We start from the raw sequence: 26228 nt of genomic DNA, 5'->3' as shown, positions 1-26228 counted from the left end.
AATCTTGCTTCTTCTATAAGCCTACTTAAACTCAATGGAGCTTTCAACTGAATACTGTATATTAATATAGGATTTTATTTAGATGGCTTTAATTTAGCTACACCTTTCATTCTCTCCCATTCCACATCACTATTTGTAATATGGTGAATAAAGCTATCTCACCCACAGGACTGGAATAATTAATTTTCAAATATTATTACTAATATTAACATTCCTACATTGTTTTCTGAGTGTGTGAGTCATTTACACATGTTTAATTCAGTGCTGAAAAATATACCCAGATCCATCTGTATTATAGGAAATAGGTAGGGAGAAAAAGAAATGCTAGCAAACGTTTTTAAAAAGGCCACATCCATTTCTGGATGAAAAGGACTTTATTAATAGAAAAGCAAAATGTTAAAATAGATTGATTTTTTTTAATGTATACCATTGAATCTCTCTTCAAATTTAGCATCTTTCACTGGAGTTGACTGAGCAAGCCGACATGGGATTGTGCTGTTAAAGAAGTATTTTGCTCTAGAAATACAAGAGCTTCTCATTAAGGACTAGCCGTGCTGTTCTGCACCATGTGATGTCCTGATAAGTGTGATCTTTCCTAAAAGCAGCCTTGTCAAAAGAACCAGCTTGCTATGGCTTTCATTTTGCCAACGAGAAAAGAAAATCATCCCACCATATTTGTTCCTACGTGAAGGAAGCGAGGGCGTTTTTCTCTTTTTGTACAGACAAGTGTTAGGAGAGATAACTAGAAGGAGCTGCAGGCAGTGCAGATGGCAAACAGCTTTTGAAACCAGAGGATCCTGAGCATCACAAAATGCTGCCTGAAGCAAAATGTAGAAACGTGACAGAGAATAGCCAGCAGGCTTGTGCCTCTGAGTTGGAGAAAAACAATAAGGAGCTAAGAGTCAGCCACAGCTCGGTCAGAAGCTTGATTTAAAGAGAGGAAAGAATTGATATCCTCTCTCTCCCCCTTCCCTCGCCTGGATGGTCGGGTCTTTCTAATAGATCACATGGGCTTTCTTATGCTCAGTTGCTGCAGGAGCACCAGCACCAACAGCTGCTGCTGCTGATCTAGGAAGCTGGATCACCGGCTGTTTAAGTGTGTCAATGCCTTATGGTCCCCAGCTCCAATTTAAAAGAGAAGGATCCCACAATGTCTCTCTGAACAAGCTGATAGGAGCCTGGGATCTCGTCTTTTTCTCCTCTGTGCTCCAGGATCTAACCATGTCTATCTGTTGTTGCCTTTTTTTCAGGGATTATGGATCCTCAAAAAGGAAATCAGGTAGGAGACCCTACTCTTTTTACATGTAAATTACTTGTTTTTGAATGGGGAGAGGGGTATATGCAAGCTTTTTCAAAAATGACTGTTTGAAATATTGAATCAAATGCATTTACTGTAATGGAGAAAGGAGTTACTAAAATTTGTAAGTTGAGTGGATATTTCCTATTACATATGTAAATCTCCCTATTTTCCACTTATTTAACTGATATGTGACTATATAAAAATGTATTTTTATACTTCTCAAATTCAGCAAAGAATTGCTTGATATTTAACTGTTGTGCAGTGTTATCATTTTGCATAGGCTAGAATCTGGCTGAAAGCAAGATAATCTAATATTCTCTCCCAAAGCTCATATATCCTGGCCCAACCCTACAAAATGAAATAGTTTGCTTGTTCACTTGTTACTATCAGGTATTCTTGCTTTCTGAGCAGAACTGGCCCAAGATATTTTGCTGTAGAAGCAATGGGTTTTTGAAGCACCCACTAAAAGCACTGGAGCAGGTAATAATACCAAATGGTAGTTAAATTATTTTTGGTAATCAAACCAGAACCACTATACCCCCCTCAAATATGTCTCTTCTTCCAGGGACAACCATAAAAAATGACTTTGTTGTCATTTTATTGTGACACTTGAAATCTGTCGATTGGAGTAGTTGTCCTACTCTGCTTTAAGGTGTGAGTTTGATTTGCTTGAGGGATCAGTGAAGAAGCCAAGAATGCTTCATGCATCTTTATATACCTTAGAGAACCAACCTGACTGGAATAAATAGTTATGCAGTTATAAAAAGGATGAGAAGTCACAGCTAAGCAGTTGAGTATTGCTGTTATAGCCTTATAGGTAGTCTGACCCCGTGAGTATAGGCACACTTGTTTCTGAGGAGGCCAAACTGAATTATTGGGACTTATTTTTGAATAATATGCATAGTCCATTTGTAAATATAGTTATTCCTGATTCATCTGCCAAGATTATGTGTAAACTGTCCTATGCTGGATTTTTTCTTTTTAAATAGCTGCATGGCAGACAGGAAATCACAGATGCAGCTTTACTTAACTTAGAAATGCAGTCTTAGAGGAATGTGTACTAATTTTCTCTCACAGACTGCATTCGTACATACATCTGAGTAATAAAGTAATTTAGTTTGGGGTTATCATGCTGGGTGGACCCACAAAGAGGAGAAGGAGAAATCTAAATCAGAGATTGGGTAGAAATTCTTGTTTCTATTTTGGGGACTATAGCTTGCTATAATAATGTTCTGTACACCTCATATGACATATACTTTAGGTTAGCTACATTTACCATGTTGGGACAACACAATTCAATTATCCATTTCCCAGAATGCAGTTAACTTTCCCTTGTGCAGTAATCAGCAATGCAAAATTGTGAGTCTGTCAGTGGGAAGTGATTGTTTTCTGAGCCCTCCCAGCCCCAAGGAGGCTAGGAGATTGGCTTCCCCCAACCCCACTGGAGCAAATAAATAAATCAGCAATATAATCATGAGCTGCATCACCACTGACTAGTGTCGGGAGCCTTACATGCCTCCTGTTCCTTTTTTTTAATTGTCCTTCCCATATGGCCACAGAGAATGAAGAGTAAAAGCTGATAATGAAATGGTTAGAGAAGGCCCTATTTGGAGGCCGCTCTATCATGTCTCAGAAAGAAACCAATAACGTTACCACCAACTCTGAGAAACAATTGGTTCAATATGGTTGATTGGGGAAGCATTATCTTAGCTCCTAAAGCCCCAGGGACAGTTTTTTTATTAACCTGAGTTGGTTTACATCTCAAGAGCAAAACGTGAATTCATCTAACCCAGGAATGTCATTTGAATAGGGAGAATGAAAGGGCAGTAAATCACAAATTATTATCTGCTGTGTGCTCGTGACTTTCTCAGGATTAATTCAATCATGATTCAATCAATCACTTTTCTGAGTTTGATCATCCTACATCCATACATTAACCATAGAAGCTAACTTTGCCCAACACAGTAGGTTAAAATATGGTTGTCTGCTTGGTAGTTCACTATGTGGTGTGAACCTAACTGTCCAAATGGGATTTTAGGCATTTTTCTCTTCCTTTTCTTTTCCTAGAAATCCTGAAGCAGCCATATATGTGCTTATGCCAGGACTGAATACAGCCCTTAACCCCAAGATGAATGGCATAAGGTGATTTGTTCAGGACTATAGTGAGAAGAGCATCTCATGGCAGATGCAGATTTGAACTTTTTCTTTTTAAACCTCAAAACAATCTATGCCATACTCAAAATACAGAGTAGTATAGAACTTTCACATATTGAGAACTACCTTTCTATAAAAACAAAATCCAACCAATTTCTTTCTTCCATGATGGATTACTAAGCCATATTATGGTTTTTGGTTAGGGTTTAATGGGTTGTAAGGATGTTGTGGTTTGAAACTATATTTTATGGTTTAGTATGGTATATAAGCATAACAAATTGTGACTTATCCAATAAGCTATGGTTAAGCTGTAAAATGTGTTCATATAATATACTGAAGTCTGGTGATAACAGCCTGTCTCTTAGAAGCAACAATAAAAAGATGACACAACAGACCATAGCCAGCCATATTTTGTTGGTTGTCCTCCAATTTGCAATGGATGGCTAGCCAACCCTTTTAAAAAAAGAATACATTGAATTTTACTTTAGGAAAACAAATGGTGGTCCAACAGAGTCAGAGACATCAATAGGACATGGAAAAAGTCTGAAGTAGAAGACATTTCAAAGCCAGAACAGCCCATTTTTATGTAGCCTAGTCTTCTGTCTCTCCAGAAACAGAAAAGGAGAGTTAACCATAAATTAACCATCCTTCCTGTCCAGGTTCAGATTAAGGTTTCAGTGAAAAGCTGTATTATAAACCAATGTTTCAAGCTGGTTAAGGTTCTCTTCCTGTATCATAGTTTAACTCATAATCTGAGTTCAGATGCCACACTAGGCTTAAGTGTGTTATGGCTTAGCACCCTCTACAGAGGTAGTTATCATGTGATTTGTTTGGTTCTGGCTTAAAGGCCTAATGTTTAAATCAGCTACTAAAGCACCAGAATCATCCTTTTGGCGCCTTTGAGAACTGAATTGTACATCTTCTGGTCACCTTTGTTCTTTTCCTAGAGCTAAAGAAACCTAAAGTGCAACAATTCAGAGGTTCTGGAGCAGATCTACTTCTTGTAAAACAATGGCTGAGATCACACATTGTGCTTTACAGGTAGTCCTTGACTTGCAACCACAGTTGGGACCAGAACTTCCATCACTAAGTGATACAGTTATTAAGTGAGTTGTGCCCAATTTACAACCTTTCTTACCATGGTTGTTAAGTAAATCACCAGAGTTATTAAGCGAATCACACAGTCATTAAGTGAATCCAGCTTCCCCCATTGACTTTGCTTGTTGGAAGCCCCCTGGGAAGGTTGCAGATGGCGATCATGTCACCCCAGGACACTGCAATCATTGTAAATACATGCCGGATGCCAAGGACCTGAATTTTGATCATGTGACCATGGAGACACTGCGATGGTCGTAAGTGCAAGGACTGGTCATTATGACTCTTTTCAACAGTCATAAGTTCGAACGGTTGTTAAACGAATGGTCGTAAGTCAAGGACTACCTGTATCATGATTTGTTTTAGCCATAAAACTGGCTAAACAACAGTCCTATAGTTTATACCATGATGACTTTGGCTAAGCCAAAAATGAAACAAATCATATGATGTCTTTGTATAATATGTAGACTTATCAAAGTAAGTATATTTCATTAATGTTTTCAGCTCAGGCCCTTGGAATAATTGTTTGAGGGGAGTCTTGTTTGTCCCCCCAAATACATTGGTTTGCACATCATCAATAGATTGGTTTGCACATATATCATATGACAGTTGCTGGAATTACAAATACACTGAGCCAAAACCAAATAAATCTCATTATGGTATAGTATATTACGTGAACCAAGCTGTTGTCTGCTGTGATCCCCATTTTATAAATGGAAAACAGTAGAGCAGTGTTTCTCAACCTCGGCAACTTTAAGATGAGTGGACTTCCCCATGCTGGCTGGGGAATTCTGGAAGTTGAAGTTCACCCATCTTAAATTTGCCAAGGTTGAGAAACACTGCAGTAGAGACAGTTAATGGCTAGCCTGAGGTCTTATGTAAGCCTTCCAACCTCAGAAGGCTGAAAATCCTCAAGAGTCCCAGCTGGAGGACACCAGGATAAGTAAAGTTGTCAGGAGTTTCTATGAAGGATCCAGCAGGAAATTAGAGTCTTCGATGTTATATTTTCAAATGATGTTATATTCAGTGCACCATCTCCATTTCCCCCATCATACTAGGGAATAACTATGTAATGGTGAGATAGCAGTAAGGCTTGTGAATTCTGTTATCCAAACAAACTCAGAGCTGTCATATAACTTTTGGGCGATAGTATGAGATGACAGGAGATGAATGTTCTAATGTATAGCAGAATAGTCTGATCTCTCTTTCAGTGTACAGCTACTCTGAAATTCACATTGGGAAAGGTTTATGCTCAAAATCACCCAAATCCTTCACTTTTCTTATACATGTTTGTACAAGTGCTGTGAAAGCCAAAAAGGCTTCTTTTCTTTAGCATTGCTGACAAAATGGATTAATCACAAGAAGTCCAGAGACTATTGCATCGTTATTGACTTCCACACTGGCCAACAGTGATCAACATTTTTTTTTATCCTGGTCCTGACTGGAAGAAATTCAAGGTGGTATCCATGGCTGGCAGTGTAGTGAGAAAGCAGATGCTTGCAAAGAAAGGATGACCTTGCTTGCAATAAACTAGTCTGTATTAGAAGCATGGCAGTGTGTGCTGTAGGGATGGAACCTAACTTCATAAAAATTGAAAGGACTTACAGTTTTAGAGGGTTGGATGTGCAATTATTTTTATGTGTTGCCAAGTTGGTGGAAGTTGACATTTGTAGAATATAATCTAAATTTGATGTCCAACTCTTGTATGAATGAATATTGGAAGTAATCATTTCTTCCCTCTCCCATCAAAATCCAGCTACAGAGAATGCTAACAGGGCCAGCCATTTGCAACAGTCATTTCCCAATCTGGTGCATGTTTCTGATGATGGGGAGATAAAAATAGAGGTATATCATAAATGTTTAGCCAAGTGTGTTGGATATCAGGGGCCTCCCTAAATTTCTGGAGGGGGAGAAGCAGAATTGGCTGTGGATTTGGAGCTAATTATACATGAGTGAAGGAGTAGAAAATGGCTGGGAATAGAACTTGTCCTGCAGTAGTGAAACACACCAGCTCAACTTCCACAATATGGAACCCTTTAGTTGTGCTGAACAGTAATATAGTACCAGTCAATGGCTATGCTGGCTGGGGTGGATGGAAGCTGTAGTCTATGACAACTAGACAACACCAAATTTAGGAAAGTTGCACCAACTTTCAGGGATATGCATGTGTGTACATGTCACACATAGTTAAAGTTCTAAGTAAATTAGGGTAGCTTCCAGAGGACCCCTTGGCATATTCCTAGGTAAGGAAAATCTTCCTATCATCCTGGAGCCCAAAGACAGAGATGATACAATTATCCTGCCACTCGCCAAATTATACTGTGCACAAACAGAGCAATCATTGTGTAAAAACATGCATATTAATTTGAAGCACACGGCTCTGTGGCTTCTCTACCTGTAGTTAAAATACTCCCATAAATGTTTTGTGGCCCTAGAGCAATAGTTCAACATTCTCAGGCCTGGAACCCATCCCAGTTGCTGTTAGTTGTTGTTCCTGCAGGAAACTAGGAATTTGTCTTAGCCCAGTACCATCTATAAAAACTGGCCTTAATAAGGTCTTGAGCAAAGTCTTTTTGGTGTATCTGCCACTTAAACTTCTTAAATTGGGGATGGAAGAATTTCTTCTTGAGATCTGTTTCATATTTTAAAAATGTACTCTGCTACTGAACAATGGCCTTTTTTTTTTCTTTTCTTTTTTTTGTACTTTATCCTCTGTTTTCCCATTCTGTTTCTATATCCTTTGCCTTCCCTCCCCTCTACACAGAGAAGGAAATAGATGGGCAAATGGGCACACGCTCATACATAACAGGTAAATAATGGAACCAGTAGTTTGACCCACATATGGCTCCCACTATATCACCTGAAAACCTACTCTCACCCATGTGTGGTGTACTCACACTCATTTTGAGCAGGGGGAAGTTAAATGTTGTTCTTGCCATCAAAATGTTGCCTACCCTTGCTCTGGGCTAGGCAGTAAAATAGCTGGGTTTTCTTACAATATATATATATATATATTGTAAGATCTGTCTGTCTATTGAACTTGTACTCATACCTTGCACCGAGAGGCTGAATCAGTTGTTGATTCCTAGAATATGGCTGTTGTTTCTAGATAAAGTGAATAGCAGTCATGTAAATTGAAACCACTGCAGTCAACAGAAGAAAAAACCAGTGTAAAACACCAGAACAAATTAGAAGAAATAAAACAAATGTAATCTTTCTGCTTTGTACACTTTTCTGAGCAATCTCAGTTTCATCTGACATGACTAAAGTATGCTGTAAGGCAGGCTTAGGGGTGGATTGGGAGAAGGTATGTGCTTTCTGCAAAGATTTGGCAGCTGAAGCTCTTTCTGGCAGTCTTCTCTTCTGAAATATTTTCCTATGTGATTTTTCTCAAATCTGGCTTGCATCATTTGAAAATCTTAATTTATTTTTATGAGCTGTCTGTGCATGATATGACTTCTGCAAGGTTCATACCTTACTGGCAATTCTGCTAATGCCAGCTTACTCTTCACAATAATGTTGTGAACTGTTCATATCCTGCTGAATTTTTCTTTGCCAAAGTCCTTCTAACTTCACTAGTTAAGTTTGGACAAATGTTCCATACTTTGCAGGCAGTTTAATAATAGCTTCAAGATAGGCTGCTTCATCTTATTCCAAGGAGGAGCATGTTAACTCTGAAATGGAATAGTAAATATTAATGTTGACTAAATATGGTAATATTCCTTTGAGAACTCCCTAGTAGATCTTTCTGAATAGTGATTAATGCTATTTTCTTGTGTGCTTTCAAAAATGTAGGAAATATAATTGGAGCAAAGGAGAAGTGGATTGCTTGTAAACTATATATTTCTTCAATTCTTCTCACTGAAAACTTTATAAACTGCCTTTTTTGAAATCTGGACTTAATTAAAGTGTTAGATTTCCATCTTCCATCTTCCAACTGAAAACGGAAAAAATGGAGTGCATAGTTTTATGATTATGGGTAGTTTTCTTCACATTTTTATTCCACCCTTCAATGTAAATATATTCAAGGGAACTTACACAATAAAAATGAGGACAAAAGTTAATTAAAACATGAATTGAACAACAAAATTGTTAGCAACAATCATTGTTCAACAATTTAATAACTGTAGAATATTTTACTGGAGAGTAAATAAGCAGATTTTAAGGAGAGAATTCTATAAATGGAGAACCACCATTGAAAAGTTTCTCCAGTTGAAAAGCTTGACAGCTGATAAAAGTTTTACAGAAGATGAATGTGGAAGCAGACTTTTAAACATCAGTGCTTTGCATTACGCTCAGAAACAGAGCGGTAACTAATGAAGATCTTTTAAGAATGAATGAGATGGATTTCTTTCTTTTTTTTTTATCCCAGCTACCAAAAAGCATTTGTATTGGATTAACTGAAATGTCTGTCAGAAATAAAATGTTACTGGCTTTTCCTTTTCTTTTAATGGTGGTTAGTTGATTATATATTTATTTTGTGTGGCTTATAAATTGTTTTAATCACAACTCACTCTGCCTGCCATACCATTCCCTCTCAGATCACAATTTAAAACACAATCAATAAATCAAAACCATAAAATCACAATGTAAGAACCCTGGAATAGTTGCAGTCTACTCATCCTTCTTTAGTAATAGTAGTTGCGTTACATCAGAACTCTATTTCACCACAGTCTGAAGAATTACGATCTTCAGGCTATAATAAATCTGGATAAATTGAGCCTATTTTGACTGTATTTACAAAACTAAGCAAGGTGCAAGCAATAGAAACAAGCTGTGAAACAAAGAGTCTGAGATCTGAACCATTTCGTAAACAGGCCAGGTGCAATATGAGAAATGGACTGCAAGCACTCCATTAAGAAAAGGTAGGAGAAAAATAATCAAAATGTAACACTGTGTGGGTATGCGGGGTGTGTTTCTGTCTCTTGCTGTCACCGTATTCTTAACTTGTTAGAAACTGTTATTTGTTCTGCTTGTATCTGAAATCATGTATCTTACCACAGCTTCAAATTCCCATGAGAGCCCCAAGTTTTAGAGAAAAGATTCTTGTGGGGGGCCAAGAGGCAATCTCCTGCGAGCAAGTCAGACTTGGTTAGTACTTGAGAGATCACCAGAAATCTAGCCTTTGGCTAGATCAGAAAATTAAAACAAAAACAAAAAGCATCCTGGAAGTTATAAAGTGTTTCTACATTACAGCCCAGAAAACTGCACTAACGTGCCTATGAAGTCACTAGGAACTGAGCATAAATTGATGAGGACCTTACCCATACCATTAAGTAGGGTTTGAACATCTACTGTGTTCTGGGTGAAGTATCTCACTATGTCACTTGCTTGTTATTACTTAACTGTACTTTGCCAAGTGGCTTGAAACTCGTAGCTTTATGGTAAAACTAAACATAATAAATGGAACTTAAAAAATATTGCTGTGCCAAAGGACTCCTTGCTTTTTGAACTGGACTTATGACTGCTTGACATATTGCTCTTAAAAAACATGCATCTGAATATCTGTGTTAATGCCTGTGTTTGACAGCTGATCCTCTCACTGGAGAATGATCTTTATGGAGTAACCCATGTGCAACATATACACATTTAGGGAGTCACTTCAACTCAGACCATTTTAAACATGATCCATTTTGCCTTGGGTTCAATGCAGAGCCTTGCTTGGGCATCCCAAGCTATGCCTCTCCTCACCCTCTTCAAACTAGTCACAAGGAAGTAAGCAAAAAGCTACCATTTCCTGTTGAAGTTTGTGTGGCTGGCATCCAGGCATGGATGGACATGCTTGCACTTGCCTCTTGAAGGAGAATACTGTGTGCTGTCAAGTTTATTTATTTAGTTCATTTATGACACCTGGATCCAAAGGTTTGGGGCAGCTAGCAAATTCTCTTCACCAGGTTAGAAAGCTCATCACTTACCTGTATGGTCAACCCATGCTGTGTTCCCTCTTCTCTGGAAGCCTCAGGGTGTCATGCTGCTGCTTTTCCAACAGAGGAACTTGTGGGCATGAACATTGACTGGGTGGTTAACAGTATTCAAAATAGTAAAAGCATATACAAGAAAATGAATCGCACAGCAGCCAAGAGAAATTATACAACATGGATCAGCACATCCAGGAAATAGGCTCTTAATTAGACATGGGAAGTGGAGTGAGATGATTCATCTATTAAATCTGTTAATCAGCTAATGCTCAAAGCAGACACAAACAACAGAAAAATAAATCAACCTGCCTCTTGTGTTCAGTTTATTTACTATGGATGCAACAGTACATAGAGTCTGTACAAGGGACTTGCCAGATTGTGTGCTATAAGAGAAATGCTAATACACTGTGAATTATAATACTGCATAATTAAAACTTTCTGTGAAGTCTAGGGTTCCTTCCAAAGAGAAGGCTGCATGAATCACGGGGGTGGCTGAAGTCAAGGATGGGGGAATGGAGTCAGATCTTTGAAGAACGACATTGGAGAACCTATGGTTGGATCCCTCACCAATCCTAATTTGCTATGGAGTCAAAATGTGAAAGAATAGCTTCAACAGATGAATTTACTCAGTTCAGAATATACATTGGTTCCTCCCTGTACTTGGTTAACATTTTAATAAATCAAATGCATTTATATATTTTTCTTTCCTCCAAAGAAAAAGACTTTGAGGTCCTAGAGAGGTTAATTACTATCAGGAAGCATGGGCCAACTCCTAGGGTGTTTTGGTTTTTGTTTTAAAGACAGCTTTTTCTGTGGCCTTTATAAATGTCACTTCCAATTGGTAAACTGGAATGATGGGATTTGTCAGCTGTTCTTCTATAGGCTTACCTGCTCTTGGATGAGATGTGCTTGGAAGATTATTTTTGTAGAAATGCAAGGATGACCCCTCTGTGAGAACAGTCACCTCTTAACTACATTTTAAAAGGGAATTGGACTACTTTAAATTAGGTACAAAATTGTACTTGAGCTGTGGAAATTTGGGAAACAAGATGCAGCACATGATCAGATCCACCATTGCAGTTGCCAGGACAGAAATAAGCAAATGCATATCTTATTAAACAACAGCCTAAGAAGCTGGGTTTTGTTGGCGCAGCCAAGAATACTGCAATATCTTAGCAATCTATATATTACTAAGACTCCAATCAGCTAAGTGATACTGTCTGGTTGTAAGCCAAGGTCCCCCCCCCCACCCCCTTTAGCAGGCATTTAGCTCTTGCCCAAGTTCCTGCATTTTCCTCCTAGCTTGCATAGCTGTAAATGTTATTGATGGCAATGAAATTATCCAGACTCTTCAGCATACAGCTGTACTACTTGGACCCTTAAAATAGTGGTGTTACAGCTCCTTGAAATCTGAATGTGTGTTGTCTTAATATAGCAGCCATATGAAGAGGGGGTTGCAGTCTGTCTTGACTCCCTAAGTCAGCCTCCCCCAGATCTAGAGAACCCAGACAAAACAAAATAATCCTATAGATGCCTGATGTCTTAAATAAGATCAGGATGGGTTCCCCCACCCCCCTCCAGAGGATTAAGGGCAAATATATTGTGCTATACACAAAAAGACATCTGTGGTAATTTTCAACCTTAATTTCTTGGACGATGAGGCTCTGTTTCCCAGGAAGAAACTATATTCTTGCCTGAAAACCAATTGTATCAGTTTAGAATATGTCTTGTTTATGCAGAGCATGTGTAATCCCTTTCTCAAATTACAGTCTGGAAAGATGGCTCTTCTGGAAGAAGAGAGATTGGCCATTCCTGAGATTTCTTTCTCTTGTTCCCCCCTCCCCATTTTGCAGCTCACATGATCAGTTCTGAAGCACTTCAGGCACATGAATACCAAATACAAATATTTTCAAAAAGTTTGTGTAAGAGGTAGTGCAAAACTAGGCAATTCTGTTTATGTGGCAAATGGAAATGGGATCTGGTGGGTCTATGAAGAAGTGGCAGCATAGTTAATTGTTTCACGCTGACATAAGGCTGCAAAAAAGCAGACTAGAGAAATATTTGCCTTATTGTTGCTTTTGTGAAGTGTTGTTATTCTGCTCTTCAGGATTCCAGACCTGCTTAACATAAAATTAATAACACAGTCCTACAGTCTTTTCTACAGAATGGATGAGCAGAGAAGAAGAGTGCAATCTGCATTCCTATATAGCTGAAAGGCTGGGAGACTGCCACGTCCAAGATCCCTCGGCAGATCCACAACAGAGGCAGGAGCTGAGCTAGTGGCAAAAAAGTATACCATTGTATTTGGAAGTGAAGCCTTCTATAGTCTATGGGACATACTTCTAATTAATAAAGTATGTGTTCCTTTAAGTGTATCCTTAATACCCTTGTAGGGGATGGAAAGTGACTTTCAAAGATGAGAACTGTCTTCTGAAGCAACTCATAATCTCCATTTTAAAAACAGTTTCAAATTTCACTTCCTTTTGCAGAAAACAGTAGGAACAGAAATTCTTTTTAGGCTGTGGAAACCAACTGTGAAAATGAATGACTGGGTTGACACATTACATGAAACTGAAGGTGGGCAGTCCTAGGCCATGTGCAACCCCTGAGACTCCAGAATCTGCTCTAGCATGATGGCTTAAAATCAGCACTGTAGTTCTACTTTTGAGACTGTAGTGTGAGCCTGGAAATAAACTTAGCATTGCTACCAAAATGAAGAAAATACCTTCACTCCTCCCCACCCAAGGAAAAACCTAGACAACTTTGGCTATGCTTTGGCTCCTTGTCTTCCCAAATGTGAAGTGCAGCCCCCGGCCACCAGGAAATAAAGTCACTTGAATAGTTTTGGTTTGGCATGTTGTGTGAATCCAGCTGTATGGTTTGTAGATCAAGATTTGTTGAAACATCTTCCTCATGTAGCTGCATTTTCAGTTTATAAAAGTCAGTCTCCATGATGTCTGAGGGTATAAAGATGTCATGCAGTGGTGGTGGGGATGCAAAGTAGTGCTGATTTTTTTTTTTCAGCCATTATTTTCCAGTTGTTTGGGGCTTGGCAAAATTTAAATGGTGTAATCCTTTTTTTCATCTTTGGGAGTGAATTTAAAAAACCAGCTAAAATAGATTTTTTTGCAATGTGCGAGTGAGTACTCAGCCTAGCCAAAAAAAAGGGAGGGGGTGGTGAAAGCTGCATATAAAATTTTATTTTATTTTATTTTATCTTATCTTATTTTATTTTATTTTTTTGCCTGTGGGTTGCAGATGACAATCCTGATTTATGGCAAAATGTAATGTGTAATCCAGGTAATTGTGGTTTATATAACCAACTGAATTATCATTTAATAAGATGTTGAATCTGAAACAAAACCACTTGAGCAATCCAGATTAGAACATGAGTGAAAGGGGTTTTGTTTTGTTTTGTTTTGTTTTTGCCAGAGTCCAACCCCTTTGGGGCTAATAGCTGAGTGGTGGATTCATTTGCATCTCTGTTCTTTCGTTCTTTCCACGATCATCCAGTACAAACTGCAATGACGTGAAAATTACGCAACATGCGTCATGATACCCCAGTCTTTTGTACTTGTGTTGCTACATTGCATGCAAGTCTATAGATCACAGGGTTTGTGTCATGCAATGCGCATGTCGTCATTTGCCCTCCTCCTTCCCTTCCATGTGACACCTATACCTCCTTCCTTCCCTGCCCAGCAGGCTGCTAAGAAAAGAACAAATTACTTTTAGCAATGGTTTTGAAACCATTCTTCCTCCTCTCCTGGATTCTTTCCACCCCAATGAAATAAGGCGGAGTGCTGCCTGCAGCCGAGGAGCCAAAGGATGCCCATCTCTGTTGTAAGGGCTGAGAACAATTAGAATAGATGTGATTGTCATGCTATTTTTAAAAAACTAAATCCTTTGAAGTAATACTAAACAGATGTTCCAGGCTAAAATATGCTTGCTGTCTTTCCCCTTCAGAAGCACTCTTATTTCTGTCTAGTGGCTGTCTAGTGGGGGAGGGGGTCTGTAAGTTTACCAGAGGCGCATACATCTTTTCTTTGCAAAATACTCTGCCAGGTGCTCACTTCTCGGTTCCCTGTTTCTTGTGTTGGGAGCTGTTTGTGTTGTTTTGGTTCAGTTACTGTTGACGGAGCATGTGCAAAGGGAGAAAGATGCTTCATTTAAAAATTTACAACCAGTTACCATTCAGGGCAATCTGATTAAATGGCAATTGTGTGAATAACTTGTTTACACTTCAGCTGTTCCTGCAAAATGCAGTCCAAGGATAAAAATCTCATTCTCTTTTTCTCCAAATTCTCTTCCTGAAGTAGGTCAGTTGCATACTATTTTAAAAACTATGTTGTGCCACTGCAAGAGCATATGGTTCCAATATAGGCCTAAGCTCTAGGCATTATCTTATTCCAGTTATTTTTCATCAGTGCCAGTTTTTTGGCTTTTTCAGTATTGTTTTGGCAGGGGTAGTACAAACTCTGTTAGGGGTAGTTGGGGAGTGCTGAATTTCCCCCCCTGCTTGGAATTGTTTTGTGGCTTTATTTCATTATATTGTCACCTCTGTTTCTCTTTATCCAGACAAATCCCAACAGCACAACACAGTATGCACTGTTGGGTTTAGTGTTTTAACTGCTGCTCATGAACTCCTTCCACATAAAAGCTTCATGGCAAAGATTTAGCCATGTCTCTGGAACATCTAAAACAAGAATAGGTTGGATTCAGACTTAATTGTGCTTTCCCTCCATCATCATCAAGTCAACCTTTGTACACTTACGGGTATGGTCAAAACTCATAAGTGTTTCCAGGTGACATAGATGTCTTCTTACCCAGGGGCAGAAGGTCTTTCAGGAATTTGTCTCTTAACCAAGGCATTGGATTTTGTGACCAAACCAGTGTAATTTCCAAGAAAAAGTGCAGTATTTTACCTTATAATTTCTGAAATGTCTGCTAAGACATGGCTGTAGAATCCATGCTAACTCCTACTTAGGCCAAGATCAGAGACAACATATTGAATGATCAAGCTTTAAGATCATGGTTTATTTGTGGAGTGCAAATTCAACACCTCTTTTTATAACAAAAATGGATGCAACCCTTGAACATAAGATGACATGCAGCCCCAAGATTTCAAAGTGGCTTTCAGAACCTTGCAAAAATGTCTGTCAAATTTTAATTTTTAGGGAGACCAGGGCGGGGTGGGGGGAAATGATCAAATACATAGAAAGTAATCATATTAATTGTATTTAATGTAATTGTATTTAATTGTATTTTAGCTTCAATTATAAATTCAGATTTAGTTGTTTGTCCTGGTCTCTTCCAATTTTGGGAATGTCTGATATGCACTCAAAGGCCAAGTATGATCCTTGGCCTGAAAAAGGATGTGTTCTTTTGTATTAGTGATTGTATTTCTCCTTGGCCTTTTTCTAAAAGTAGGGTAAGGCAAAGATAAAGGTAAGTGTTAGACAGGAGGATAAAGAATAGCCACCTCTCAGTGGTACCAGCTTAAATAGTCTCTAGATAGAAGATTCAGCTCTGTAGTTCTTAGTCACAGAAGTTCAAAGTTTTTTTTTAAACACACATACTTGGGCAAATGTTCAGTCTTTAGAATAAGGTTTCTGGTAGTTGGAAGGTGGAAATTCTGAAGTACAGAATTACACTGTAATACTTTTGTTCCAACTGAAATGAAGAACTGAAAGGGAATCCTCTTCACTGGAGTGCTTTTTTTTTTTTTTTTAACTAAAAATCCTACCAGGAAGGTTTCAAGTGATGATTCCTGCTTCAGTCCTGCTTTGTACCTGCAGAAAGGCCATGAGTGACAGTAGTTTTGAATCATATCACTACAACTGATTCATGCTATAATGTCTTTAGAAATGTGTCTAGAAGTCACATGTGCTTCCTTCACAGCTCAATTTTAAAAGCAGTAGGTACAATATAGTAGTAAAAAGTTGCATTATACCCTTTTCTATTTGCACATGTGACTTGGTCCCTTCACCCCAAAAGCTGGGATGGAGACAAGGTAGAGAGTGATTTGATGGGGGACTTTCAGGGGCCACATCAAATTTCCTTATGGACCATATGCAGATTACAAATTGTGTACTTATATCTTAATCTAATTAGATTTTTCAGCATTTTATAATGATAGCAAGATTTTGTTGATACATTGTAGTGGAAAGTAATTTACAGCTTTAGTTGATTGGTCTCCTAGTGGGGACCAAGTTTTGTTGGTAAAGCCGCAAAAAATTAACTTTTTAGGCTTTGTAGTTCTGAGAGACTTTTAGTTTTGAGAAGTAAACAGAAACAAAAATCTTTAAATTTCACTACCTCAAAATAATGATAAAAACAGCTGATTCCTTCTAGCCAGCTCTATAAATTCAGAATTGATCTATAAATTGACAGCTCTAGCATTAGCTCAGGATGAAGTGGGTTGAAATGATTCACTAAACTCATGGATTAGTGTCTGTACTTGTTGTAAAACAGCTCACAGTAAATGTCTGGGCTTGTGGTAAAACACTCAAATGAGGCTTTACTTTATAAAAATGGCAGTCTGGATGATTTCAACCTACTGCCACAAATGTGAATGATTTCATTGTTGTAAAGCAAACCTTCTGACTAAGAGAAATGTGTAATGCTTATATAAAGTAAACACTTAGATCTGTTGTTTGCAAAACTCTACCATGGGAACACCTTTGTATCTGCTGATGTTCTCCTTTAGCAACATGTTTTATTGTTTCCTTGCTGGGAGTTTAATGGAGACAGTTTCTCTGTACATTCAAACCAATGTAAAATTAAAACTGTTCTGTATTTGCAGGATTATAAAACTACTTCTCCCTGTCTCTAATCCCTCTTCTGCTTTTCTTGTTCCTCTGCTGCTTCTTTTCTTGGCCTCTGAAGTTTGGATGTCGAGCTTATCTGATTCTCCAAAGAAGGCTATAGCAGGTATTGCATTATTTCTCTGTGTAAAATTGTGCTTGCTCTTTCTGGGAATGTTACAGTGATCCAGAAGAAAATTAAATAGTGCTTATGGGGAGATCCTAGCAGGATTATATGAAGGTGGTATATGTAATAATTATCATTGTCATTAGCTGTATTTGCCCAAGAGTAATAATAATCATAATAAGGAAAATACTAGTCTGCCTTTTAAACTGAAAGGGTTGTCTTACCAAACATACAGCAGAAGAGGCAGATAGATTTTTTTATGTGTGTGTTGTGGAGAGGGGAAATCATCTTAAATTCAGACTAATCTCCCTTTTGGATAAAGGTGACTATGCTGCTCGATAACAGTACTGTCCATATAATTTATAAACAAGAACACATTTTTAAAAAATAGTAATAGCAGAAAGTCACTTAGCCAAAGAGAACATGTAGATAATATTTTTCAAAAGCAAATAGCAGATCTTTTAAAAAGATATAAAATGATAGTGATTGGAGATATGAATTATTCCAACATATGTAAGGAGAAAAGTCTACTTCCCAAAAATTCTATGACTTGTCTTGAAGATTTTCTTCAGACAGTAAAGAAGGCACAAGGAATCAGCTATCCTTGACTTGAACCTAACCAATAGGGAAGACTTAGTAGACAAAATGAAAGTAGCAGAAGCTTTGAGAGGAGGAGACCAATGCTGGAATTCTTGATTATAAGAAAAACTAAAGCTCTGTGTGTGCCCGTACACCTTTGACTCATTGTTGACTGGCAACTGCCTGGACAAGTCCCTATGGTTTTCTTGGCAAAATTTTGAAAGTGGTTTGCTATTGCCTGTTTCCTAGGGCTGAGAGAGAGGGACTGGCCCAAGGTCACCCAGCTGGCTTTGTGCCTAAGGCGGGACTAGAACTCATAGTCTCCCAGTTTCTAGGTCAGTGCCGTAACCTCTACACCAAACTGGCTCTCACAAAACTGTGTAGTCAAAGCATATCTTATATTATCATAAAGCAGATTTCAGTAAATTCAGAACAACAATAAGTTGGATTCATTGGCAAGAGAAGCTAAGGGGAATAGGAGTGCAAGATATGTTGTATTCCTAAAAAAAAAAAAAAAAGATGCTGAAAACAGCAGAAGAATCCATAGTGGTTGCATGACAATTAAGTGGATACATGACTGACTGACTGACGGCCATCATGTCAGTGACAACTCTTAATGACCACATAGATAGGTTTCCTCCACAAAGATCTCTCCCTGACCTGGTCTTCTAATGGTGTAGCCATTGCAACGGTAACTGTGTCCATCCACTTTGCTGCTGGCCATCCTCTTCTCTTTCCTTCCAGATTTCCCAGCATTAAAGCCTTTTCTAGAGAGCTAGGTCTTCGCATAATGTGTCCAAAGTAGGACAATTTAAGCCTAGTCATTTGTGCCTTGAGTGAGAATTCTGGGTTGATTTGTTTGATGACCCATTGGTTTGTCCATGGTATTCTCAGGAGTCTTCTCTAACACCAAAGTTCAAAAGCGTCAATACTTTTCTTATCCTGCTTCTTCAAAGTCCATGAAAATTGTACCCAGGGGGTTTTCATCAAACTGAAGAGAAGTACTGAGTTAGGTGCCACAAATACTTGTCTCTTTCACTTACTACATTGTTGAATTTTCTCCCCTTTCCTATTAAGTTGTTCTTTTCCTCCCTCTTTTCTTTTTAATGTTTTGGATAGGATGGTAAAAGCATCTCTCACTCATCAGTTTGTTTCTGACAAAACAGTTGGATGTTAAGTCAATTTTAATTAGTTCTTAAACAATTCTTAAGCATTTGTACAGTGGTCCATCTTAATGTTTTTTAATATGTTATTTTATGTTAAAATTTTATTTTACTTTAATTGTCATACTAAAGGAACCAAGTATCAAATATAAATAACTTGTGACTTTAATTATAGCAGTGTCGATACCCTGCATTGTGTAGTGACTTAAAATTTTCCTCAGTTTCATAGGACATTTCCTGAGAAAGGTAGCTTAAAGAGATTGCACATATCTCCAGCATGGCACAATTATATTCTAACCATTATAAAGGAGGAAAAAAATCCTAATGTTCATGCATATTTAGGAATGCAATGCAACAGGGCAGTGGGGTGATTAGAAAGAGCTCCCACATGGTCTCCTCACTCTCCTTGTATGGCATGTTATGCCTTATCTAGAAGGGGCTTGTGTGGGAAGAAGGGCTTCTAAAGATTGGCAGGCTGGAAAAGGCTACTGAGTAGAGAAGGCTGCTAAAAGCTATCAGTTTATCATTGGGAGGTGAGCATTTAAGGGCACTGAAAAAGCTGAAGAACTGGAGTTCTGCAGTGATTTCCAGGGCTAGGGAAGAAGATCCAGAAAATATTCCAGTGAAATAGGAACCAAACAGTAACAGAAAAGAGTTTGGCTGGAGGATCAGCTAGCACAAAACTCAGGAGCAACAGCAGTGGAGCTGGTCTGTTTGGTTAGCAGGTCAGCTGGGGAATGGAAACTTTGGCCAATGGTGGGTTTAGGAAACAGTGAGGCAGAGATGCATTAGCCAGCAAAGCAGCACTGGTAGAATTCTTGGGCAACTGGAGAGCTTGTGGGTGGCTGTAAAAAAAGGAGTCTTTTATTTTCCCTCTGCCCAGAAGCAGCACCAGTCCTCTCATTAATATGGGGTGAGGTTAGATCAGCGTTTCTCAACCTTGGCCACTTGAAGATGTGTGGACTTCAACTCCCAGAAGTGGCCAAGGTTGAGAAACACTGGGTTAGATGAATTTAGGCAGATGCTTAGAATGGCATGTTTAGCTACATATCAAATTCCCCAATTAAGAAATTACCAGTGTGGGAGTACTTGTAGTCTGTGGTTTCTGAACTGGATCCAGTATTTGTCTGAAAGGGTGTTAAACCTATGCCCGAAAATACCCTAGTTGACAAGATACAAGTGTGCAGGAGAGGTACAGAGTGAAATGGGAGGGAGCAGTCAATGGCAAACAAATCTGTCCTTAAACACAGCTACATGACATTCTTTGTGGGCAGAAGTAGTGGAAAACCTGTAATGTTGATAACATAGCAACAACACACTCCTGGTAGAAATTTGCCCTCTTTCCCCCATCTAAATTAATCTTCTGTGGTGTTTGAGGAGATAGGCTTGTTTTCTACACACAGCTCTATTGCTCTTTTTAAAAGAGATTTAAGCCATGTTTATAAGAGCTCCAGACAGTTCCTGAGAAGCACTTTTGAAAGTGCCAGTCTGGCATTATTTGAGCAGAAGTGACTGTAGAACTAGGTGTCCAGTCTCTCTTCCAGCTAAGTCAAAATGGCCATGGAGGGCATTTCCCAGTGACTGGAAGGGAGGGGTGTGCCCATAGCAGCCTAAAGTGATGAATAGGAACTGGATAGATGCCAGTCTGTGATCTACATTGGCAGTGAAGTGTGTTATATTATATCAAAGGCAAACATGTTGGGGGAAGAGAGAAACAACTACTTTAAAACTGGAACTGGTTATGCACTGGGGATGAAACAAAAGCATTGTCATGAGGACATGAGAAAAAAAAATTAGGGTATGCTCATACCATAGTTAGGGGGATGTGAGGAAAAACTGTTTGACTAGGAAGGAGAGACTCTGCATTGGCCGGAGGAAGACCTCCATCTTTCAAGTTAGTGCTTAGTTCCTCTTCTTTATAATTGTAAAGGACAAAAAAATTCCTCTCTCTGTGTAAAGTCTAGTAATACCATTGCTAATTGTTGAGCCTAATTATTCCAGACAAATTGCTCCACAAACTGTAAGCCTTCACAGACCTGTTATTGCTCAGTCTTGGGTAGCTGAATGCCACTTGTATCTCTAGATCATACAAATAAAATAAAGTTGCATAATTTTGCAAAATACACAGCTCAAAATTAGAAGAATTGAAATGAAGAATTTGGAAGAGGTATTTAGTAGACTGCTTCTCTGAATCAAGTTGTAGTAACTGGAATATGTTGAGCAAATCCTAATTTTGTTCTTTAGTCAGGAACAAACTGATCTGCTATGTTGACTCCAATATTGTTTACAGTGATATTATCAAATGATTCATTTTCTTCTTGTAAATCTGTTATTGCTTAATATTTCAGTTTTAAGTTGTGCTAGGAATTACTGCTTTTCCCCACCCTTTCCAGTGCTGCTTAAGTATCAAATGCAGGCAGTCCTGGGATACAAATTGTGCACAATGGCAGCCACATGGTTGCACCCCTTGTGTAAAGTTGAGTTTATGTAAATTGGGGCTTGCATAACTCAGGGACTGCTTGTACTGTCCATTGTGAAAGAGAAACCTAGAAATGGGTCAACGTGAAAAGGTAACAGTCCCATTAAATGGAGGGAGGCATGAATATTCGTCTGTGGGGTTCAAAAATAATTAAGGGCTTTTGAACATTACTTCAAGAACTTGCAACAGCTCAAGGGCTTTTACAAATATAGGGAGGTTTACAGAACTCCATTGTGCTTCCTGAAAATTCTATGCTAACCCTGAGCTCAGTAGGCCTGCACTGTGCTGCATACCCCAAAAGACTTGTTCAGCAGTTGGTCAGAGTTCAAACAATTTCAGCTGCTTTTGGATCTTCAACTTATTTATATTTTTATTTATATAAAAGCATCTAAAGGCTAAAGATACTTACAACAATATTGTCTCCATCATCTTAGGTTGGAAATGCAGTGAATCTCATATTGCTTTGGGCAAGGGAAAATAGAACTAGCCAAGGATGGGCCCATCAGAACTAAAACGGGGTCCCTGCTCTTGATTTGGTTTTGCTTGCAATCAGTTGAGCAAGGATGCTTTTATGTTTCAGCATCCACAGCTTTGTAAGTGCACTTCTCTCCCTCTCCCTCATATATTCCGAATATTTTGTACTGGCCCTACTGTGTTTTTGGTATGTAGTTTCTGGCACATCTACCTATATGCACACACATACATATACAAACACATTTCTTGCAGAAGGCTAGATGAAATCTCTGACTAGAATAGGCAACAGTAGGTTGATAATATAGAAGTTGGGCCTTGCACTTTTTTTTTTTAGATTTTTTATCTCGCCTTTATTATTTTTATAAATAAGTCAAGGCGGTGAATGTACCTAATACTCCTTCCTCCTCCTATTTTCCCCACAACAACAACCCTGTGAGGTGAGTTGGGCTGAGAGAGAGTGACTGGCCCAAAGTCACCCAGTTGGTTTTCATGCCTAAGGCAGGACTAGAACTCTCAGTCTCCTACTTTGTAGCCTGATGCCTTAACCACTATTGGCTCACAGCCAATTTCACATGTAGATCTGCTAAGAAGCAGACTTTTGCCTGATTGGCTGTGCAGGTTCTGTCTGTCCTTCCTAGATTCATCATCTACCCAATTCTTTTAACTGATTCTTCCTTGCTTGCCCCTTCCCCACCCAGCAACCAAATTCATGAATTACTCGGTGTCCATGCAGAAGGGCAGGGTTCCTTCAGTTATTGTTCTTGCTTTATCTGGCTTGATGTTAGCAGAACTCCTTGACAGATCTGATGGAGCTTCTTACAGTGGCAAGAAAGACATGCACCCAAAGCCCAGATCAGATCAAGTGGTCTATTGGTGTAACTGTTGGGAGCATAGTTGACAGTGACTTGGCCAGTGGGCTTGGTTTTTGCATCATAGAGCTGTTCCATGCAATCGTGGCTATTCTTTAAAGGCTGTTTTTATTTACCAAAGAACAGTGCTGTATTTTGACCATCTGGTTCCATTTTAACATAGTATGACCTTCATTTGAATTCTATTTTTTTAATATGTCTTTTTCCCTTTCAGCTTGTATGACTTGAAATATATCAAATTCTGATGGTTAGAACAACAGCTTTCCTTTCACCAGCTAAAGCTTCAAACAAGCATGTTTAATATTATTTCTGCTTATTACTTTTTACCATGGTATTTGTAATGATGGGTCAACTCAGATTTCCCCAGTGTGATAACAGCCAGATATATTGAGTACCTACTACCAATTATAGGAGTAAAGGATAAATACACTTGGAAGGTGGATGGATGGATGTATGATATGAAGCTTAGAAATAGCAATGCTAGTAAGTTGATTTTGTTATCTTTGGGTACTTAATGGTTTTTAACACTTCCATATTTGAAAAATGTTAAACATCCTGAGGATTTTTTTTTAACTTTTGCCAACTGTCCAATCCTGATTGCCATCTTCTGCACTTTCTCTAGCTCCGTTTTACTGACTTTAATTTAAAGACAATATAAATTAAACTGTACACAATGCTCCTGTTGCAAATATATCGTATATTTCTATAATGGCATTATGATGGTAGCAATTTTAAATACCTTTACAAATGAGCCCTATCATGGATTTTGCCTTTTTCACAGCTGCCACGCACTAAATTGACATCTTCATTGCATTATCCATGTGGCACAAGGATCTTTTTCCTTATTAATTATGGATAGCACAAATGTAATTAGTAAATAAATGAAGTTGAGTGGCTCACTTCAGTGTACATCATTTCACATTTATTTAAATTAAACTGCATTTGCCTTGTGGTTGACCATTCATCTAGCTTAAAGAGATGCTTCTGGAGCTCTTCACAATCATTTTTGATTTTCAGAATTCTATCCTTTACAGACTTGGCCGGCTCACTGCTTATCCCTAAATCAAGGTAATTTATAAATGAGTGAAAAAAAAACACACCAATCCCCAAACAGATGCTAAAGGGACTTTATTTCTTACTTCCCTGTATTGGGGAGATTACCTCTTTATTCTTACTCTTTACTTTCACTTCAATAAAAACCAAAATTTGTAGCCCATCTTATGCCTTTATACAGTCATGGGGAGGCATGTATACAACTTAGGTGTGAGATGCAGAGACTGAGATACTGAGATTATTCTTCTGAAATGTACAGAATATTCTTAGCTAAATTCTTTGTTTGGTCCTGTTCAATTTTACCTGGCCAGACTTGTTGGGACAACAAACTTTAAGCAGTTGGATCTTCAGCAAGAATCTACTTAAGTATGTGTCCATAAAAACTCCTTTGTAGTATAATTTTGAAAAGTGGAAGAAATTATTTGCCAAGAAAAGTACATCATCTTTATTCTTCTTCTATTCTCAATATTGTTAGCTCATAATTGGTTCTTTGCACCATCTTGCACCTTTTTTGATTAACAATGAATTTAACAATGGGTTTAACATTACAATTGCTAATTGAAAAGGTACCGTATTTTTCCGACTATAAGAAGATACTTTTTTCTAAAATCCTTACCCTAAAAACTGAAGGGCGTCTTATTCAAGGAAGTCAGCCGAGAATCGCGGTTGCAAAACTGCCAAACTTTGTTTCTGCAGAGAGGCTTCTTCCTATTGCTAGCCTCCAATCACAAGTGAAATAGCTTGTCTCCCAAACAGACTTCCTCCAATCACAAGCCTGATGTAACTGACGTCAGCTGATGCTGAACAAACCAATTGGAGGAAGGCTGATTGCAGAGACAAGCTATCCGCAGTTTCACTCGTGCTTGAATGTAATCAGTTAAGCAAAAGAGCCTGGAAATAGAGCTGCAGAGAGACGGTTTGGACCTCCTCCCACCGAGTGTATCAGGTAAATGTTAACTAATTACTAAATAAAAATGTGTTCTGCACTATCTTTAAAATACTGATTTTTAAATTTTGGGCTAGAAAAGTGGGGGGCGTCTTGTACATGGGGGCGTCTTATTGTCGGAAAAATACGGTACTCTTAATCTGTCTCACATGCAACCTGCACCTGCACAACCAACCTGTCCCCCCCCCCCTCGCATTTATACCGTTTTAAATCCTGCATCTGTCTAGATACTCTGGGCATGTGAGAAGTGAGCTTCAGCTTATGAAAGCTTATGCCTTTTAATGTGTTAGTTGGAAAGGTGATTTTTGGCCTTTAAGTTGGAATTCTGGCTCTCTTAATCTTTTCTTCTGTAATACTAATGTTGGGGGGGTGGGAAATACTTGTAAGTAAATACTGTTCCTCTGTGTGTGTCCCCTGTAATTTCATTTTTTATATCTCCCTTTCTGCAGCTGGCCTAATAGTGAAGCATTTGTAGAGAAGAATAAACAACTAAAACTGGGATTAAACATGATTCCAGTGGACCAATATTTGTGGACCCTGTAAAAACGATTGGGGGAGTCTCTAGCTGCCAAACTGCATAATTCTGCTCTTGATTTAACCAAAGAGGGAACACCTGGTCTAATTGTTTTATCCTTCTTAACTTCTCTAAGCCAAACTGATACTTTATAGAAATGTCTTTTGAGTTTCCTTCTCTCAAAAGATCAAGCTCTGTCTTGGCTGCACAGCTAAAGAATCTACAGTTGTTATAGCCAGTTGAAATGGATCAAATGGCAAAGTACTTAGGTGCTTTTCAATTGTTGAAGAACTTTGTCTGGCAGTTTCTTGGATATCTTCCAAATGGTTTCACACATCTGTGTGTGGAATGCCATTGCCTTTTTAAAAAAAAGTTCATCGGATTCTGTAGAGCTTCAGCCAATTTTCCACAAAATTGAGGTGGTTGGGGAAAGAAATCTGACTTCACCCTTTCCTCTGTCTCAACTTTTTCTTGGCTGGATTTTTTTTTAGATCAGCAAATGTAAAAGATCAGTCTGGTAGGGACTGGTGTACTAGCAAATTGTGGCTCTGGATAGATTTTATTTGAAGGCAGACCAGATGCTACATGAACACAGAATGTCAATAGTATCTGGAGAACCAGCGCTGTGCAAAGAATGCAAAAGAGGTATTTTGGTAATGTGGAAGTGTAAATGAAGGATCTCTCTTTGAAGCATTAAAGTAGCCACGTGTCTTTAGGAGACTTGGAGGAAGGTTTGGAAAACTGTCCCTGGCTG

General features: G+C 38.5%; 1 protein-coding gene across 4 annotated transcripts in view; it reads left to right on the top strand.

The window, feature by feature from the left end:
* The window catches only part of SH3PXD2A (SH3 and PX domains 2A), a 261206-nt gene that overhangs the window by 148745 nt on the left and 86233 nt on the right, over window positions 1–26228 (top strand). For 2 of the 4 annotated variants that reach the window (XM_088132404.1, XM_088132403.1), the window contains exons 6-7: window positions 1251–1279; window positions 17353–17397. In XM_088132404.1, coding sequence (XP_087988530.1) covers window positions 1251–1279; window positions 17353–17397 — 74 coding nt within the window. Of the gene's footprint in view, window positions 1–786; window positions 1280–17352; window positions 17398–26228 lie in introns of those variants that run through there. The other 2 variants (XM_088132405.1, XM_088132406.1) reach the window with 2 other exon arrangements.

Source organism: Python bivittatus, unplaced genomic scaffold, assembly GCF_059951505.1.
Source record: "Python bivittatus isolate LINGU-HERP-01145 unplaced genomic scaffold, Pbiv_v1 ctg000980_np1212, whole genome shotgun sequence".
Lineage (NCBI taxonomy): Eukaryota > Metazoa > Chordata > Lepidosauria > Squamata > Pythonidae > Python > Python bivittatus.
This window is presented reverse-complemented; position numbering and strand designations above follow the sequence as displayed.